Source organism: Triturus cristatus, chromosome 2_2 (genome assembly GCF_964204655.1).
Source record: "Triturus cristatus chromosome 2_2, aTriCri1.1, whole genome shotgun sequence".
Lineage (NCBI taxonomy): Eukaryota > Metazoa > Chordata > Amphibia > Caudata > Salamandridae > Triturus > Triturus cristatus.
This window is the reverse complement of record NC_140582.1, coordinates 960,893,480-960,912,154: the sequence shown is the minus strand read 5'-3', so window position 1 is coordinate 960,912,154 and position 18,675 is coordinate 960,893,480. Positions and strand designations below refer to the sequence as shown.

The following is an 18,675-nucleotide window of genomic DNA, read 5'->3' as shown; positions in this document are numbered from 1 at the left end:
CAAACGGCATCTCTGACTACATCGGAGACGGAGGGATGTTCCACCTCCTCCCCCTAGGAGGCCCCAACCTCCCCGTCCTCAAGATATTCTGCGCATCTCCCCTTCCCTGACCCCCTTAACTGGGGTCCTGTTTTTCCTTTTATTGTTCTAGGTTTGAGGTATACGCCTAGTTTTCCCCAAGTTCGCTAGCAATAATATTTGGTGATAAATACACGTATACGGTTCTACATACTTGAGTGTTAATTATTTCACTTCTTCATTAGTGGTGGGCCCACACGACTCTTTTGTATGAACCTGACATGGCACTGAGGCTTTCTTAGCCAATGCAATGTACAGCCGAAACCCTTGTTAGGGACGCAGCACACAAGCCTCCTCCTTCCTCTTTCTTATCCTCCCTTCCCCCCCTTATAATTTATTTTAATTTTTATTATCTTGGCCCCACTTTTTACTTTGATGTAAAGAGTAATGTCTTTCTCTTAAAGGATTCTATAGCTGTATTTTGATATTCATATTGGGGTTTGTTTTTTTCTGCTCTGTTTAATGGTTTGCTTTTCACTGTTTTCAATAAACCGATTTGAAATAAAGCACCATACCATTTTTCTATATCTAATGACCCCCTTCCACATAGCTAAGTGTAAATTGGAGAAGGGGGGTTGGGGGGGGAGGGGGGTTTACAGTCTGGTGAAAGGATAGAAAATATCCTACTTCCACCAGAAGCACGTATGAAGTATCTACATTTATCTGACAGTGATGCACACTCAAACTGCTTCTTAGTTTTAGTTATAGAAGATAAACTTTAAAGCTTTGCCCCCCGCCTTAAATCCAGATTTAGTAAACACACTAATCTGATAAGAAAGAAGAACACAGGGAGATACTCACATGTTCATCAATACAAAATTTTATTTACAAATACAAACTGTTTTTGTAACAAAATTCACAACACTAGTAATATATAACATTTAAAATGTACAAATTCCTTCTGAATTCAAAGTTAACTACGGAGGAATTCACAAAGTGAATAAGAAAAGAAGCATTCTTTTAGTGCTTCCCTAACATACGAAAGCTTAATGCAGTTATTAGGAAGGATCATGTTTGTTTCAAAGGAGCTGGAATATTAGCAGAGGCTTGTTCTAGATATGCCAAAGGTCCTTGGGGCATTTCGGGTGGCTTTTTGTGTTGCACATTGATATCTTCTAGGACCTGCTGCCAGTTTCGAAGTTTTGTCAGGTGTTTCTGAATCAATGTTTCTTTACGGAGCAATTCATTTCTTAGTTCTGAAACATCCTACAACAAAATGAAAGATCGATTAATTTACTATGCCAGAATTGCATCTACTTTACCCAGAACAGAGTAGTAAAAACAGGAAACATTTTTTCTGAAGTGAATTAAGGATGATTGATTTTTCAACAAAGTTAAAATTAGTATAACGGGAGAACATATTCATATCTTTAACCAAAAAAGACTTGAGCGAATTTTGGAAAACAATCATTTGCAAGAAGAACAAGTATAGGCAAATGTACTAGGTCTCATCTTTGGGACCTATTGCCTTTGACATTGTTTTTTAGCCATGCTATGCAGCCTGGCTAAAAAAGGAAAAACAGCACTATATACAGGCCATGTCATTTTCTATGCATGTGCAGATGTGGTTGTTTTTGTTTACCGATTCAAGTATTCTAGCGGGTGTGCAAGCAACATGTGGGGCGTGGGAGTAGAAGCAACACAGAGGGTGAGGGAGAAGTCCACAACATGGGGGACAGAGCAAAATGTGCAACGCATGGAAGGCAGGGATTTGGAAAGAGAAGCAAACAGACCATAAACATGAAGGTGGAGCTTGAGGGGAAGTAGCATACGGGCAATACAGCAAAAAGGAGGTGGCAACATGGAGAAGGGGAGAAGCACCTGGGTGTAAGAGAGCAAAACAAAGGGAAGAGAAATACACTGGAAAGCTGGTAAACATGTACTGTGATGGAGTTTAACCAAAAAGAAAACAAGTAGCACCTGAAAAGTAAGAAGTGGAAGGGTGCAAGTAATGAGGCCATGCTCCAGGGGACGGGAAAACACAAGTGGAGGATGCCAACAAATAACGAGCAAACAAATTAAAGTGATAAAGCCAACCGATGTTAAGCAATGTGCGGGCTCCACAGTAAGCGGACAATAGGTTTTTTGCATATAGACATCTTGTGATGTCTGGTGCATAAGACCTAAAAAAGGACACTAGTTTCACGTTGAGTCCAGTGAGACAAAGGGTTTCTATTTTAATTGCTATTACCACCTAGTGGAATCCTTTCAAGCTGCATACAGGATCACTACATGTTCTTAAAATACACCGAAATGGAAGTAAAAAAAGCCTTTCCTGAACCAGGCCGTCTAATTCTGCAATGGTATGGAATTGTGAACCTCACAGAGCAAGAGAAAGGGGATCTTAGTGAACAGTTACTTAATTTTTGGAGTGCCCAGAACGTTGCTGCTAAAAGTTTTTGATAAATTAGAGAAGCCTAGAAAGAAATGTCAGGGAACAATCCAGCTGCCAATGATTTACTTCCAATCTCAGGTGAGATGCAAACACATAGTGAAGTAGTGTTCTAGTAGCAAACAGTTTTGCTCTAAATAAGCTCTAGCTTCAGCCTAAAGAACATCCCTACTGAAAACCTACTTGTCTGGTGTATGTTGCGACCCCTAAGGAAGTTTGCGTAAATGCTCATCTTCTCCTAAACCTGGTTGGATACTGAGAGAACCATTTGTTGAATCAAAGGATAGTCCCACATCTGAATCACCAGGTTGTGCAGAGCGCAAAATAAAATTCACCGCCAACTGACTACTTCCTCTCATTAGACGGAAAGTTAAGACTTAAAGCCTACAAAGCGTCATGTGGTTAATTTTATAGATCTGTCTTTCAGCATCCAGAGGCAATGAGTCTAATTGTCCCCAGCCATTTCTAGACCCGAAGACATACTGAGCAGTGTGTGTGGTCACTGAAATTGCAGCAATTAAAACTTAAAATAGTGTCCCGCCAGTTGATTTGACTCCACAGACTATTAAGAGATACTAGCACTTGGCTGGACACTGAAACCACTTTGTAATGTGTGTCGAGCAACAAAAGCTTCCTGGAAGCACAATGGTTGACTAAAGCTCTACTATGCCTGCTTCAAGATTATAATCTCTGAGATGGGAGTACACGAGATAACGTTTGGGCTACAAAAAATAGCAGATCAAGGAGATTGTTACAAATGAAGGGAGGATTCACAAGTCAAGCATTGTTAGACTGGGCCTTGATTATCAACTTGCCTAAGTAAGAGTCAAAGTGGATCCTCTGAAAATAAAGTTAGTTCTCCCACTCTGGCAGGGCCTATCGTGAACTCTTAGTGTGATGTTCAGTTGAAAAGCATACAAAATGCTGAACTCAGATTGCAAATCTCAGAAACAGTCACTGAACAAGAACTATTGCCAACTAGGTCAGAAGACCTCCTACTAAAATGGCTCACCTTGGGGCATTTTGGATATGGAATCCAAGCATTAAAATTAGATGTCACACAGAGCGGTATATACCAAATTAAGAAGGACTGATCCATAAAGGAAGCCTATATGCCAAGCAAACAATGCACTCGCACCACTCTGATTTCACAGTTTTTTCAGGGTGGAAGCACTTGGGTCTCCCGTATCCACCCTCAAGTGGGAGAGAACATGGAAGGTGTCATTCAGAGGCCCTTTCTCCACTGACCTACCTATGATGAATGGTAAGGAGCCAAGGCTCAGCCAGCCTTCCTGTGGAAGACTGATGAGGGCCTTCACTGCCCCCTAGCCCCCTTGCAAAGGGGGCACGCCCTGAGAAAAGCCCCTATGAGCGCCACCAGAGTAACTCAGGTTCTCTGCCGCACTCCCTAGTAAACGCTGACTGCTACTCAAGAGCCCAGATGGGAAGGTGCAATGCAGGGTCAGAGAGGGACTTCCCTAGTAACTTGAATTAGGGGCCTGCAGTGGCAGCGCCCAGAGTTTGATGACATTTGCTCAACACATGAAGTGTCATACAAATGAAAAGGATCTGTGCAAGATGTAGAAAAATGGGAAGAAGCAGAGGGCTTGAGTGCATTGAGAAAGACTGGGGATCCCGAAGTGCAGAGGGAGGACTGGGAGGGAAGGTGAAAAGGCGTGTCACGCCTAACGACATCCCCAACAGGCAGACACTCTAAATTTGGGACAATCTGAGGAATCCTTGTCCCCTGTAAGGGCATCCAGGCACACAAAGAGAAACTAACTTAAGACTAACCCTAAACAGTGCCATTGCATATAGATGAGTCTTGAAGGGGTAATTGCAGGGAATAGCAGCCGAAATTCTGGAAAAAAACTGGTTGGAGGATAATAGGATTGGTTAACCTAGGCACACAGTTAGAGAGAGCCTGCCCTACCCAGACCCAAGATGATAATGCTTTTTCAAGTGGATACTCTAACTACAGATTCCTCACTTTATGAAAACCTTCCAGGAGCCAGACTGAATCAAGGGACTTTTCTCACACGCCTATGGGTGGTAGCATGCAGCTCGTGTCTACTCCCCAGAAATTACACCGGAGCCAAATATACCCGCCACCCCTGCATGCTGAAGTCAGTTTCTTTTTTAATTCTGTCTGCACCGGATACAGATCTCTTAGTCAGATTTGACAGTGTGCACATCACTAAGCAGGGACCTTTTTAAAGATAGAGAAAGTGTGATTCCACGGAACAGGGATATGGGATGGCCGGTGAGGAATCTACGGTTAGAGTATCCACCAGAAACAACATTACCAACGGAAAGTAACTTGTTCTTCTAATGGATATTCCTAAAATCAGACTACTCACCTCGTGAAGAGATACTGAAGTAATACCTCCTAAGGTGCTGGGTCCTTGGGATGGCTCAAACCACAAAGTCCTGCAAGACCGAATGGGCAAAGTGTCCCTCCCGCCAAAGTGGTTTATCAACGCAGTAGTGCTTCATGAACATCTGAACGGACAACCACATTGCATCCTGAGCAGCGGTGTGCCTGTCTAATCAGGCACTCTGCTTGCCAATGTAGTGGTAGCAGTATTGGCACTGGTTGAATGAGCCCTTATGCGTTCTGCTTCTTCAACAGTGAATAGAATGGTGTCACAACCTTAGGCAGAAAAGCCACTCAAGTCCAGTGCATCAGCCTGAGTGGAAAAAAAGGTGTTGGAAGGACAGTGATTTCAACTCACTCAGGTGATGAGCTGACTTTCTGTTACGAAGGAAACTGTTTTTAGAGTTGAAAGACAGAAAAGCACTAAGCATTGGTTCAAATGGAGTGCACATCCAATCTGAGGCACCACATAACGCATGAGTGGAAACGTGTGTGTTAATCCTTTAAAAAAAAAAAAAAAGGACATCACAATTGATTTAAACAACAAGTGTCAATATGGTAACTATAGCAAGGCCGAAAGGAGAGACAAATAACCTTTAACGATGGTCACAGCAAAATCTTGCTGGGTTAGAGAAAGCACAAGCAGCTGTACATGAGACACTGTATGGTTAGTATCTGTCCACAAGTACACCAAACAGCAAACTTCTCCCAGGGTCAAGCATAGAAGATTTTGGTGGATAGACCCCTGGACACCTAGATGACATCCACAACCTTGGGGGAAGAGGAGAAAGCTAGTTAACTGTTGCTTCTCAATATCCACACATTGAGGTGTCAGTTGTACAGGCTCGAGTGTAAAACTGCCCTGTTGCTGCAACAGAAGATCCTTCCGAAGCGGCAGCTGAATCAGAGGACTGATGCTCATGGCCAGGTGTTCCATGTTCCCACACACTTCTGGCCCAATTTGAAGCCTCTCAAATGACTTGACCACGGTTGTTACTCATCATCTTCAGAACTTCTGCGGGAGGCATACATTAGTCCCCTGTCCCACTCTAGGCAGAATGGCTCTCTGACAGACACTTTTTGGGTACCCCAGTACACAAAATTGACATCGCACATTCTCGCCGATGACAAATAGATCGACACAGGGATCTTCCCAGTGCTGGAAGACAGCCAGCGCCACTTCTAAATGAAATTGCAGTTTGAGAATTGCTAGACAACACAGGCTGTCTCCCCACCCCTGGCGTTCAAAGATACAGCCAGGCAGTTGACCATCAGAGAGATTCTCTGACAGTTCCAAAGGTGCAGAGCCTCCTGACAAAGATTCCACAAACACACTCCGCCCTATTTGTTGCAATATCACATGGCAGTGGTTTTGTCTATGAGGACCCGCACCAGCCTTCCCTTGATGGTTGGGAGGAAGGCTCTCAGCGCGAGGCAAATCACCTGTAACTCCAACAAATTGATGTGGAGGTGGGACACTGCCACAGAATAGAGTCATCAGACTTCCTTCTCTTCCAGATGACCTCCCCTACCCAGGAACAATGCATCCAAAATAACCGTCGGCTATAGGTGGATTAGGGAGAGAGATCTACCACCAGTCCAATTAACAGTCACTACTGCAGATAGTTGCCTTTTCCTCTATCATCTGGTTGAAATCCAAGAATTTCCCCATGTGCTGAGCCCACATGTGCCACCTGGTGTAGGATGCAGGAGGCCAAGAAGTCTCCAAGCCACTCTCGCGGATACCCAGACCCGGGGCTAAAACATCCGGACATTAGCCTGAATTTCCTGGACTCACTGAGCTGGAGGGGAGGATCGAAAAGGCACCGCACCAGAATGGCTCAGAAACAGGGTAGCTCCTGCAACCCAGTTAGTTGTTACTGGCATTTTTTTATCAAAATCTCCACAGAGGCGCAGAAGTTTGCAGTCGTTTGGAGGTGGTCCACAACTGACTGACCTGAGGACGTCTTCAGCAATCCGTTTTCAAGGTATGCCAAGATTGCTATTCTAATCATCAAAGTTGTGCAGCAACTACCACCATCACATTTGTGACAACCCGAGGGAACTGACCAGGCCAAAGGGGAGCACAGAAGACTGAAAATACTTGTGGTCCACCTGGAAACACGTCATGCCTGTGGGACTGCAAGGTGGAAATATTAAAATAGGTGTTTTGTAGATCAACGCCATCATCCAGTTACCTGGATCTAAGGAAAAGCAGGACTTGTGCCAGAGTAAGCATTTTGAATTAGTTCTTTTTTCTATTAATAACAAATAAAAAAAATTGTGGAGAGGGCGTGGATCTAAAATAGGACACAACAGAAAATAAAAGAGTAACATCAGGTTCTTATCTCCAATATCGAGCCCTTTTGATGGCCCATCCTTGTTCAAGAGAGCCTGAACTTCCCTCTGCAAGATGGATAAGTGGTCCACTGGCAATCGCTGTGGTGCTGGTGGTATGTGTGGTGGAGTGGATAGCGAGGGTAGGGCCTGTGGAGCTAAAGCCAGTTCCTACCCCCAACAGGATTTCCATGAGCCCCTGATGGCAAGTTAAAGAGATTTTTGATATGGCAGAGGCCAGGAGACTGAGTAGGACATCGCCACTGAGGATCTGAATATCAACGACTGGATCACTGACCTCAAAAGGACTAGGAACTTCTGATGCTGTGAGGTGGTCCGTGGCATGATCTCTCTTGGAAGCCTGCAAAAGGGTGAAACTGCTGCATGCGCGCTGAAAGAGCACAATGTAGTTCTGCTCTATTTAAAGCACCTCAAACAGATGAGTGACACCGAATGAAATGCTTTAAGCGACACCAAGATATCACTGGAAAAGCCTGTGGATCTTATCCATACACGGCGCCAAAGCAACACGTATGCTCTACCCAAGAAGTTTATAGGGTCCAGACTATCGCAGATGAGTTATTTTGCAGCTTCTTGTCTTTATTAAATGATTTGCGCCAGATTAGCACAAAATTCATCAGTAAGCATAGTGAGACTGGTGGAGGAAAACATTCACTTCCCAAATGTTTCCATGTGCTTGGATTTCTTATCAGGGGGTGTAATAAATAATGAATTTGGATTCAATCTGCTTGTGAAGGCTTCAACTACAAGGCTCTTTGGCATTTTAGCAGATGAAAGGTGGGCCTCCAGGAGCAGGTCTGTGTTGGCTAGCTACAGACTGGTGAGTAAGATCCAGATTTGGCCCACATACCCATTAGGGTATCCATAAAGGCCTCATTGACGGGGAGGAGTGGTTCTGAGGAACTTTTCTCAGGTTGTAGCACCTATGTTTTGATCTCAACCAAGGGGGAGTTGGAGGTACAGAACTTGCGCAGCTATTCTGATGACCACAGGGAAGGAGGTAGAGTCTTTTGTTAACGGGCTAGGTGGGGCATGTAATCAAGTGTCTGGAGAAGTGTCCAACCTGTTGGCATCCTGAAGGTACAGAAGGGAAGGAAAATGCTACTTACACAGTATGCATCTTTTCTTGGCATGTAGAGCTTTAGATTCACATGCTTTGCATAGCTGCCATCTAGTGATGGGTCTGGATGTTTGCACTTTGTTTTTCTTCTAAGAAGTCTTTTTCAGTCACGAGGTAGGCAACTCTTCCTTTCGGTGATAGTGCGCATGGGCAGTAGTAGAATAGAGATGTCCATGTGTATGTATCTAAGTAAGATATCACTGCAACAGGTATAGGTACCCGGGGAGGCGGGTGGGTGCATGTGAATCTACAGCTCTACATGCCAAGAACAGATGCATACTGTGTAAGTAGCATTTTCCGTTCGATGCCAGGTGAGCTGTAGATCCCATACTTTGCATAGACTATATAGCAGTAATCTCCCAAAGCAGTGGCTAACCTGTAGCTGTTGCAGTGCTTTGAAAGTGTGTACGTAGAACTGCCTGGCCCACACTAGCTTGCTGTCTTGGTAAAAACATCTACAAAATAATGTTTTGTGAATGTGTGAGTTGTAGACCATGTTGGAGCTTTACAGATGTGATCTATGGGGAGGTTTCCTAAGAAAGCCATAGAAGCCCCTAGTTTACGAGTGAAGTTCGCTCTAGGGGAAATTTTTAAAGTCCATTTTGCTTTTGCATAGCATGTTAGAATGCATTTGACTATCCACAGAGCAATACCTGATTTTGAGATGGGATTGCCTTTATGAGGCGTGGCAAAAGCCACAAAGAGTTGTTTCATCTTATGGAAAGGTCTTGTCCTTTCTATGTAATAGAGTAATGCTCTTTTAACGTCTAAGGTGTGTAGAGCACGTTCTGCCACACAATCTGGTTGAGGGAAAAAGACCGGCAACTCAGCAGATTGGTTGATATAAAAGGTAGAAATCACCTTGGATAGAAATTTAGGATAAGTCAGAAAAACCACTTTGTTTTGGTGTACTTGTAAAAATGGTTCCTGTATGGTTAGTGCCTGAAGCCTACCCACTCTCCTCAGTGATGTAATAGCTATGAGGAAAGCGACTTTCCAAGTGAGAAATTGCAGTTCACATTTTTGCAATGGTTCAAAGAGTGGACCCATCAGTCTGGTGAGAACAATATTAAGATTCCACACTGGGGCAAGCGGAAGTCTTGGGGGGGGGGGGGGGGGGGATGACTCTCTTGAGTCCTTCCATAAATGCCTTAATAACAGGCACTTTGAAGAGACAGATGTCCATTTTGAAGGTATGTGGCTATTGCAGCAAGATGTAAGCGTATGGATGTGTATGCTAAATTTGAACACAGTAGATGCAGTAAATAGCAATGATGTTCTGAACTGAAGTATCAAGTGGATTGATTTGATTGTTATTAGAATAAATAAAAAAACGCTTCCACTTTGCTGCATAGCAAGCCCTTGTAGTAGGACGTCTAGTCTAATGGTTGATTATGTTCATGCAGTCTGGCAGAAGATTAGGGTAGCCAAACTCTACGACTTCAGGTGCCAGGTTGCAAGGTTGAGATGACCAGGATCTGGATGTCTCATCTCTCCACAGCTCTGCGTGAGGAGATTGGGTGTAAGATGTCGTTTTTGGTGAGGAACTACTGAGAGCTCCAACAGGGTGGTGAACCACGGTTGACAGGCCCATGTGGGAGCAACTAGGATTATTGTCAGGCGGAAAAGCATAGGCAAATATCCCTGACCAATTTATCCATAGAACAAGTTACTTACCTTCGGGAAAACGATATATATGTAAGAAACATAGGTTAGTTATAGATTCCTTACCTTAGAATTACCCCCAGGCGTCAGACTGGATACAGAAAGTTTTTCTTCAGCAGTACCCCAGCGCATCGGAAGTTGGCAGTCGGTCAACTCCGCGTTCGTCTTCTGCGTCGCCAGAATGACGTTGCGGTAGCTATATAGATGCCGCCCTTGCGTGCGGACGTCCGTTCTGTACACGACTTTCCACGCCAGAAGCGCAGAGCCATGCAAGACACTGACCACTGGTGCACAAAACTAGGGCCCGGAAAGTATGTCCTTGACCTTAGAAGTCAGTTCGCAGAACGGGGAGGATGGGTGGGGCGGTAAGGAATCTATAACTAACCTAGGTTTCCTACAGATATATCGTTACCGAAGGCAAGTAACTTGTTCATCTGAAAGAAACAGTTAGTTATAGATTCCTTACCTTAGAATAGATACCCCAGCAATACCAACCCCGGAGGTGGGTCTGCGAACTAAGTTCACACCAAAAGTCCTGGAGAACAGAATGTCCAAAGAAGCAGTCTCCTCAGACTTGACTGTCCAGGCAGTAGTGTTTGGTGAACGTGTGCAGCGATGCCCACGTAGCTGCCCGACATGTTATTTAGGGGGACTCCTCGTCCCAAAGCAGTAGCAGCTGCCGTCGCCCAGGTGGAATGGGCACGCAGCCCCACTGGAGGCTCCTTCTTAGCCAAAGGATGCAGAAAGTGGAGCCTCTTTTCCTCTTTCGAAGGATGCGGAGGCGGAAAGAAGGTGGGCAAAGTGATGGTTTTGCCAATGTGGAAAGAAGTAACCACCTTGGGTAAAAAGGAAGGTCTAGTTCTGAGAACGACCTTGTCCGGATGGACAGCCAGAAAGTGAGGCTTGAAAGACAGAGCTTGCAGCTCACTCACCCTGCGTGCAGAGGTGATGGCCACCAGAAAGGCAGTTTTCAAAGTAAAGTCTCAGAGGACAGTTATGCAGTGGCTCAAAAGGGGCGTACATAAAATATGTCAGAACCAAGTTCAAGTCCCACTGGGGCATTACAAAGGGAACAGGAGGAAAAAGAAGAGTAATGCCCTTAAGAAATCTATTTACAAAAGGGGACTTGAAAAGAGAAGGCTGATCAGGGAGCCTGAGGAAGGCTGAAATGGCTGAGAGGTAGCCCCTTAAGAGTGCCCAGAGCAGTGCCCGGCTGGGCCACAGAAAGGAGGAACAAGATACCTCAGAAAGGGGATCAACAGCCTTTGCTGTGCACCATGCCACAGATTTGTTCCATCTGCAGGCGTATACAGTCTTAGTGGAGGGCCGCCTGGATTACATCACAGACTTCGGGAGGCAGGTCAAACAACATCTGCCATCACTCAATCTGCACGCAAGGAGGTGGAGGCTGGACAGGTTCGGGTGGAGGACTGTCCCCTACTGCTGCAACAGAAGATCCTCCCGAAGAGGCAGTCGGATCAGAGGATCGATGGCCATGTCGAGCAATTCGGGATACCAGACTCTTCGTGCCCAATCCGGAGCCACAGGAATAAGTTGAGCCTGGTCACGCTTGATCTTCTTCAGCACTCTGGGCAGAAGTGGTATAGGCAGAAAGGCGTATAGAAGACCACAACTCCACTCACGACGAAAAGCGTCCCCTTGCGAGTGCTGCCTTGGAAATTCCAATGCGCAGAATTGCTGACATTGCGCGTTCTCTTCAGTGGCGAATAGATCTAACCAAGGATCTCCCCACTGCTGAAAGAGACCTTGCACCACCGAGTGAAGACGCCATTCGTGATCCATCATGAACCTGCGGCTGAATTCGTCCACCCTAGCGTTCAGTGAGATTGCCAGGTGTTGAACCACAAGGGATATGCCCTGATGTTCCAGCGATGTCCAGAGGCGAAGGGCCTCTTGACATAGGATCCACGACCCCAACCCGCCTTGTTTGTTGCAGTACCACATGGCGGTGGTGTTGTCCGTGAACACCTGCACTACTCTTCCCCGAACAGAGGGAAGGAATGCTTTGAGTGCCAGACGCATCGCCCGAAGCTCCAGAAGGTTGATGTGGAGCCCGGACTCCGCCAGAGACCAGAGGTCTCCAATTTCCGCCTCTCCCATGTGGCCGCCCCATCCCAGAAAGGATGAGTCTGTCACCACTGTGTGATCTGGTTGGGGAAAGGAGAGGGATCTGCCATTGACCCAATCCTGGTTCGTTAGCCACCACTGCAATTGTCGCGCAGTGTCCTCGGAGATCTGGACGCAATCAGACAGATTCACCTTATGCTGCGCTCACTGGAACTTCAGGTCCCAATGCAGAGCCCACATATGCCACCTGGCAAGATCGACCAGCAGGCCCAGCAACCTCAGGGTCATCCTGACCGAAACCCGAGATAGGGGCTGAAAGATGGGAATCATAGCCCGAATATCCCGGACTCGCTGTTCGGGAGGATAAATTCGAAACTGCGTCGTGTCCAGAACCACTCCGATGAAGAGGAGCTTCTGAGAGGGAATCGGGTGCGACTTCGACACGTTAATGGGAAACCCCAGCAAATGCAGGAGGTCGGCCGTAGTCTGGAGGTGGGAGACGACAGCCTGGGGACAGCCCGCCTTCAACAGCCAGTCTTCGAGATAGGGGAAGACTGAAACCCCTGATCTGCGCAGATGAGCTGCGACCACCGCCATCACTTTCGTGAACACCCGAGGGGCACTAGTAAGGCCAAAGGGGAGCACAGTAAACTGAAAAAGCTTGTGGCCTACCGTGAACCACAGGTAACGCCAGTGGGCCGTCAGGACAGGGATGTGAAAGTAAGCGCCTTGCAAGTCCAGCGCTACCATCCAGTCTCCAGGCTGGAGGGCAGACAAGACCTCAGCGAGCGTTAACATCTTGAACTTCTCCTTCCGGAGGAAGCGGTTGACGTTTCTGAGATACAATATAGGACGCAGGCCTTTGTCCTTCTTGGGTACCAGGAAGTAGTGGGAATAGCAACCACGACCTACTTCTGGGGCAGGATCGCGCTCGATGGCACCCTTGGCCAAGAGTGCTGAAACTTCCTGTTGGAGAAGGGCCAGGTGATCCTCCTACATGCAATGGTACTGAGGTGACATGGAGGGAGGGGTAGTCTCGAAGGGGAGTAGCCCCTACGGACTATTTGCAAAACCCACCTGTCCGATGTGATGGTGCGCCAGTGAGGGACGTGATGGTGGATCCTGCTGCCCACTGGCGTTTGGTGGCCCTGAAAGGTCGGACTAGGAGGGTTTGGAGGCTGCTGCAGAGTGGGTTGTGGTTGACTGGCCCGCACGCTGGCCCCCAAAACCACGACGGTGGTTCCCACGTCCCCGGCCGCGCTGGAGCTCAATAGCATGCGCCAGCCTGTGGCTCTGGGCGGGACGTAGCGGGGCACCCCTTCCATAGGCGCAAAAGGGGCGAAAGGCAGACTGCGCAGGCTGGTTGGTGGAAAGGCCCAAGGACCTGGCCGTAGCCCGAGAGTCCTTAAATCACTCTAGCGTGTTGTCTGCCTTGTCGTCGAAAAGGCGACGGCCATCAAAAGGCAAGTCCATAAGGGTGGAATGGACAGCCCCGGAAAAACCAGTTGAACGCAACCAGGCGTAGCGTCGAAGGGCTACTGACATGGAAATCGTCCTGCCAAATGCGTCGGCGGTATCCAGCCCACAGCGGATGGTAAACTTCGGGTGAAGCCCGGGCCTCCTTCATGCACAGAGGCAGCACCTGCGCAGAGTGGGTGTAACGGCCCAACAGACATGCAGTGTTTACAGACCTTAGTCCCAAGCAGGCGGAAGAAAACATTTTCTTCCCAAGGTGGTCCAGCTTTTTGGGTTCCCTATCTGGTGGTGCGGTAGGGAAGGCGCCTTTAGAAGTGGAGGCTTGAACCACCAAGCTCTCAGGGGTTAGGAGAGGAAAGTGGGGTCACCCGGGGCCGGGCGGTGGAGTCGGGCAATCATCATGTCCACAGGAGCCCCTGTGTTGGGCCTGGACCACGTGCCCAAAAGGATGTCCGTGAGGGCTTCATTAATCGGCAGCAGGGGATCCGAAGAGCTTGCTGCCGGTTGAAGGACCTCTGTCAGGAGGTTAGTCCTGACTGCCACAGTAGGTAGCTCAAGAGCCTCGGCCGCCCTACGCAACACCACTGCGTATGACGCTCCGTCCTCTGTAGCCACGGTAGGAGGAGACAACATGTCAAGGTCTGGTGAAGTATCCAGACCACTGGCTTCCCCCAGTTCCTCTCGCCAGTCCTGTTCGTACATCAAGTGGTCGGTTAAAGGGTCCCCAGACCTCTCCCAGTTCTCCTCACCCTCCTCTGGCTACCAATCTGGTCTCAAAGAGCCAGGGTAGAACAAGGGCACAAAAGTACCCGCCGGCGTCTTATCTGGCATCGATCGACGCTGATCCGGCTCCGTGTCTGCCTCGAGGGGGAGGCTGGGCTCGAAGTTGGCTGAGGACACAACTGGTGGCAGACGTGGTGCCCGAGAAATCAGCACCGGTGGAGGCGTAACGAGGTCGACCAGCACCGATCCGGATCCAGGCCTGGCTCCAAGGGGACCCTGTGGCGCCGAGGCCGAAGCCGCTAAAGGCCCGGGCCCCCCAGCAGAGTCCACGGGGCCCAAAGGCGGGCTGGCGTTGTCGGGCTGCCCGAAGATGGTGTGCATAGCTTCGTAGAGCTGATGAAGCTGGGCAGGGGTCGGTCCCGGGAAGGGTGGTGTGGCGGGGGAGAGCCGGACCTACGGGCTCCGTACGCGAAGCCGTGGGAGGGGCACCACCCGCATCCCTCATCACGTCGGCCGACGGACGGAGAGAAGTTGGAGAGCAACAATGCTTTTTCGACTTCTTTTTGTGCTTCGACTTACCTGACCCAGAGTGTGAAGACTTCGAGGAAGAATGGTGTGGGCTCCACAACCAGTCCCTCGACCTTCTCCACGACTGGGACCTTGAATGACGCGGAGCCGACTGCCGGGCCTCGAGTAGCTTTCGGGACTGCTCCCGCAAAGCCTTCAGGCCATGGTCCGGCAATCGGAGCACGACTTGGGGTCGTGGTCACGCTCCAGGCAGTAGAGGCACACGCGGTGCGGATCCGTGACAGTCGCTTACAGGAACCGTAAGCCCTAAAGCCAGGCATCTCTCGTGCACACAAAATTTGTATTCAGGAACTGAAAGATAATATCACAGCACTAGGAGAAAGGGTTGAAGACCTGAAACGCATTTCAAATCGGTGAACTAAAAACCAGGAGCACCTCTGGAGCAGAATCATAACCCTATAGGAACAAAACACTGAACTACAATCTACACAAGAAGATTTAGAAAAAACAAAGCTGCCGTAACTAAACAAGGGGTGACCACAAAAGGGAGGAACACTAAGCCATCAAGATAGTAGTTCGAGATGTTTTCTGAGCTCAAAGAATTTTTCCAATAACTGGCTTTCTTATAGGGAAGAAGATCCAATATCAATGGGGTCACCTGGCTCGCCTCTTACTTCACTGGAATGACTAACAGAAAGCCCTATGCTCGCTCAGAGGCAAATTAACTCTGTAAGGTAAAAGTGTAGCAGCTGAGTTGGATCTCTTCTGATTTTTCGTTAACAATGGCCTACATGCAAACCGTTCACAACAGGGCCAGAACAAAAGACAACACAGACAGCAATGCAGTCTGGAGCCGGTACCTAAAGAAATTTAGGGGGGAGCCTCAGACCTCTCCCCAACACAAAAAGAGAAGGGGGACTATTGATAAAACAAACCATGCCAGTCAAACATTAGATATAGAGCCAAGTGGGCTTGAGGGCCAGGCTGGGAGGACAGGGGAACAAGCTGCACAAACAATTATTCTCAGTTTATGTGGCCTTAAGTCACCTCTGGCTATGCTAACCGTTGCCCTACCATTGTGGAACTTGCACTCTCCCAGCATCATCATTTATTTTGACTAGCCCAGGTTAAATTAGAATGACTGTTTACCAAGGGGGGAATGGGAGTGGGGATCACTTCAAAGGAATCGCAGAATAGGAAAATAAAGAGCCAGGATCTAAGTACAGGCAAGTAACTCTAAAGCAAGTTTAAACAATACCTCCCATAAGGTAAAGGGGTTAATTCCTTGAGTTATATTGCTAACCTTGACCACGATGCAGTCTTTCTTTATAAAAACCCACTTTCTCCAGTGTGACCAATTTCTTATGAGGTAACAATCCTCCCCTGACCAATGTTGGGCCTTTGCCCCAACAAAAACTGAAGGGTGGCAATCCTCCTTAAAGACTATATAGGAGGAGTGTAGGTCAAGACTAAAAGAGATTAATGGGAACTCTACATTAAAATACAGCTCAACCAACGTTGGGTGCCTTTCTTGCAAGACGATAGACACTGAGCAATCAGTGCCACACCACCACCCCCAACCCCTCTGGAGCCACTGCGGCTTCCCAGGACTGCTCTGGGCCCCACGGCCCATCCCTTTCATTTTGGTCCCCTATGGCAGCAGGCTTGAGAAGTAGGAATCGCCAGTGAATGGTCCCTGGACTCCTCTCCAACCACATGCTCTCTCCCCTTTTATCCTCCCCTCGTTTACCTTCTACCCCCTTTCCGTCCCTCCTCTCTTACCTTGCTCATCCTCCCCCCACCATCACCCTCCTGTCCCCTTTCTTCTTCTGTCATTTGTCTTTGCTCCCCTCTTCCCCTTCACCCAGCCCATCCACCCGTTTAATAGTCTTCCCTCCACCTCATCATCCCATCTAGCATGTTCCCAGTTGTCTCTCCCAGGCTAATGTGTCTCTGTTATATAGCACAGCCATGAATCCTGGGTTTGAATTACAGAAGCATTGCATCATATGCTGTACCACGGTTCCCCTTCTGTTTTTCTGATGTGCAAAACCTGGATGAAGAATTGTGAAACAAAAAAAAACAGCTATACCTACAATGCAACCCTCCGGTACAACTAAAATTATATGCCCCTAACACTGCCCAGGAACTCTTCCTCCACCAAATTAGGAACTGATTATGGGATGTAGAGATTTAATTGTGTGTAGAAATGTTATCCCAGTGTGGGACACAGACTTGGAAATGACCAATAACACTTACATAGAAATTGTTGTCAGTCCCAAGAAAGAAATACTTGGCCTAGGATTAGTAGATGCATCAAGAAACGTCTCATTTTACTTCCATGTACATGCCCCACACTCAGGAATATATTATATCCTGATTACACACTTGATACCGCGCTAGTCTGGAAGAACAAGTTACTGATCTTTCGGAACGTTCTTTTGGGTGGATACTCTAACCCAAGATTCATCACCTTTAGACTATTCCCCAGTGGCCAAACTGGATACATTAGTTTTCTTAGCAGCGCACCAGTGCGTCACCAGGTGGCGCTGGTCGGCTCCATAATTACTTTGTTCCAAACTAGAGGTGACGTAGCAAAGCATCATTTAAGCACCACCTTGCCCAGCAATGTAATTTTCTAACTTGACCCTTTCCATGCCCTTGTACGCAAATCAAAATACAGTTGGTGGTACCAGTGTGCAGAGCTCGAATGTGGGACCTCTTTAGATGGCAAAAAGGCCACTCCACAGAACAGGGAGGTTGGTAAAGGAAAGTGCAGGTAGAATAACTACCAGAAAGAGTTACCAAAGGTAAGTAACTTGTTCTTCTGCTGGACACTTCTAACTGTGGATTCCTCACCATTGAAATAGATACAAAAGCAGCACCTCAAAGGTGGAAGGTCTGTGGAGTGGACTCAGACCAAAGCTGGTGAAATGCCTTTCCCCATTGGACTTCGCTGCCAAGTCATTACTCTTTGGTGAACGTGTGCACTGATAATCATGTTGAATCTGGACTAATGTTGAGAACAGGCACTCTGCATGCTAACACTGTAGTAGCAGCCCTGGCCATGGTGGAATGGGACATTACTGCTTGCGGAAGCTGCTTTCAGCCAAGTAGTATTAGAGGGTTAGGGTGCCGCACTCACCGATCTACTGGGGGCAATACTTTTTTTTTCAGCCGTCTCTTGGGGGAAAGGTGCATTTTTTAAACTTGTTTCTGCTGCTATTTAACATGTTTTTACCGCTGTGTAAGTATTTTTAACTCTTGAACTTTTTAATTTGAGCACTTACAAAACATTCAATTTAAGAGGTGGTGGAGCTTTGGGACTATCTGGACGCTGGCTGACGTAGTTTTGATTAGCGTTCCAGTTTAAATAATTGTGCCTGGGGCGTGGACGCATACAGCGGGCACCAAAGGCAAGCCCGTCTGTGCCCAATCGGGACCAGGAACCCTGGTCCAAAACAAGTGTTATTAGATACTCCTGTTCACAGCTTTTTGCTCTACAAGGCACCCCCCATGATAACTGCCTTCACTCCATTCATCCCTCAAAAACAGATACTACCTGTAGACGCTGTTTGGAGCCCCTCCCCTGGATCAACACTACAGAGCCCAAATCCTATACTAGGGCATGATTAATTGAATATCATTGCCTTGCCATACGTTTGAACTCTTCTCTCTCTTACAGGAGGAGAATACAGATGCTGTATATTTTTTATTGAAACCTGGCTCCATTCAGAGTCCAGGCCGGATGTGGCACAACGCCCTTCCTCTAGGGTACTATATTTGGCGCAAGGATCGTGAGGGAAAGATGGGGTGGAAGGAATGCCATCCTACTCATAGAAGAGTATAGGTGCATGTTGGATCCTAGAT

The 18,675-nt window shown here is 47.5% G+C and overlaps 1 protein-coding gene across 1 annotated transcript in view; it reads right to left on the bottom strand.

The window, feature by feature from the left end:
* Nucleotides 1-882: 882 nt before the first annotated feature.
* Nucleotides 883-18,675, bottom strand: part of MED28 (mediator complex subunit 28) — a 63,502-nt gene continuing 45,709 nt past the window's right edge. The window contains exon 4 of the mRNA XM_085642372.1: nt 883-1,284. Coding sequence (XP_085498498.1) covers nt 1,087-1,284 — 198 coding nt within the window. The 3' untranslated portion in view covers nt 883-1,086. The remainder of the gene's footprint in view (nt 1,285-18,675) is intronic.